This window comes from Corapipo altera, unplaced genomic scaffold (assembly GCF_003945725.1).
Source record: "Corapipo altera isolate COAL_440 unplaced genomic scaffold, ASM394572v1 60104, whole genome shotgun sequence".
In the NCBI taxonomy this organism is placed as follows: domain Eukaryota; kingdom Metazoa; phylum Chordata; class Aves; order Passeriformes; family Pipridae; genus Corapipo; species Corapipo altera.
Window position 1 is genome coordinate 1 of NW_020892753.1, and position 1146 is coordinate 1146.

The 1146-nt window shown below is 65.4% G+C and overlaps 1 protein-coding gene across 1 annotated transcript; it reads right to left on the reverse strand.

Moving 5' to 3' along the window:
• Positions 1–494: 494 nt before the first annotated feature.
• LOC113942672 (leptin-like) lies at positions 495–1141 on the reverse strand (the record flags this gene model as incomplete). The annotated part of the gene is given in 2 exon segments (XM_027633756.1): positions 495–993; positions 995–1141. Coding segments are annotated over 2 exon segments (273 nt in total), but the record flags the coding sequence as incomplete, so codon positions are not given.
• Between the last annotated feature and the right edge of the window lie 5 nt (positions 1142–1146).

The following is a 1146-nucleotide window of genomic DNA, read 5'->3' on the forward strand; positions in this document are numbered from 1 at the left end:
TGTCCCCGATGTCGGGTGTCCCGAGGGTCCCTTGGCCCCGTGTGCCCCCTTGACACGGAGGGTCCCAGTTCCCGGGGGGAGGTCCCTTCTCCCAGGGGTCCCCTGTCCCAGGGTTGTCCCCGGGGTGTCCCCTGTCCCCAGGGAGGCCCTTGGTCCTTGTCCCCCGTGTTCCCGTGTCCCTTGGGGTCCCCTTGTCCCCTCGGGTCCCCTGACCCCGATATCCTTTATGTCCTTTGTCCTGGGGTCCGGTGTCTCCTGTGTCCCCCCACGTTACTGGGGGTCCCTTGTTCCTCGACTGTCCCTCATCCCCAGTGGTCCCTTGTCCCCCACGTGTCCCCGTGTCCCTGGAGCTCCCTTGTCCCCAGGGTCCCTTGTCCCCAGGGTCAGTAGACATAAGTGAGGCTGCTGGAAAAGGGGCTTTATTTTAAATTAAAGTCAATAAATAACAATACTTAATAACAAATAATAATAATAATAATAGTAATGATGTAGAAAAAGAGGCGCCGGCAGCAGCTGGAGTCACTCCAGTGCCTGGGGACAGTTGTGGGGTCCCCCCATGGGGGTCCCGTGTGATCTGTGGGGGGTCCCAGAGGGATCCTGGTGAGGTCCCGTTTGTGTCCGTGCGGTTCTGAGGATCCCTGGGCGGGTCCGTGGGATCCTGGTGGGGTCGGTGGGATGGGTCGTGGTGGGACCTTGGGGGTCCTTGTGGTGTCTCTGTGGGGTCCTGGTTGTGTCCGTGGGGTCCTACTGAGGTTGGTGGGGTCTGTGGGGTCCCAGGAGCCCTTGTCGGGGTCCCACTGTGGTCCTGGTGAGGTCCTGGTTGTGTCCATGGGGTGTTGGGGTGGTCCCGGTGGGGTTCGGGGGTCTCTAACAGGCGGGGACCCCCTCGAGGTGGGCGGCGATCCCCTCCAGGCACCCCCGGAGCCGCGCCAGGGCCACCCCGGCCACGGTGTGGGGAGCCTCGGCCAGCGGGGCCGGGGGGGCCGGGGGGGGGGTCACGGGGCGGGGGGCAACCCAGCAGGGCCCCCAGGACCCCCAGGAGGCTGTGCAGGTTCTCCAGGTCGTTGACCACCTGTGCCAGGCGCAGGTCACCCCCGGGCACCGCCCCCAGGAGCCGCTGGAACAGCTGGAGCCGCTGGGCTGCCA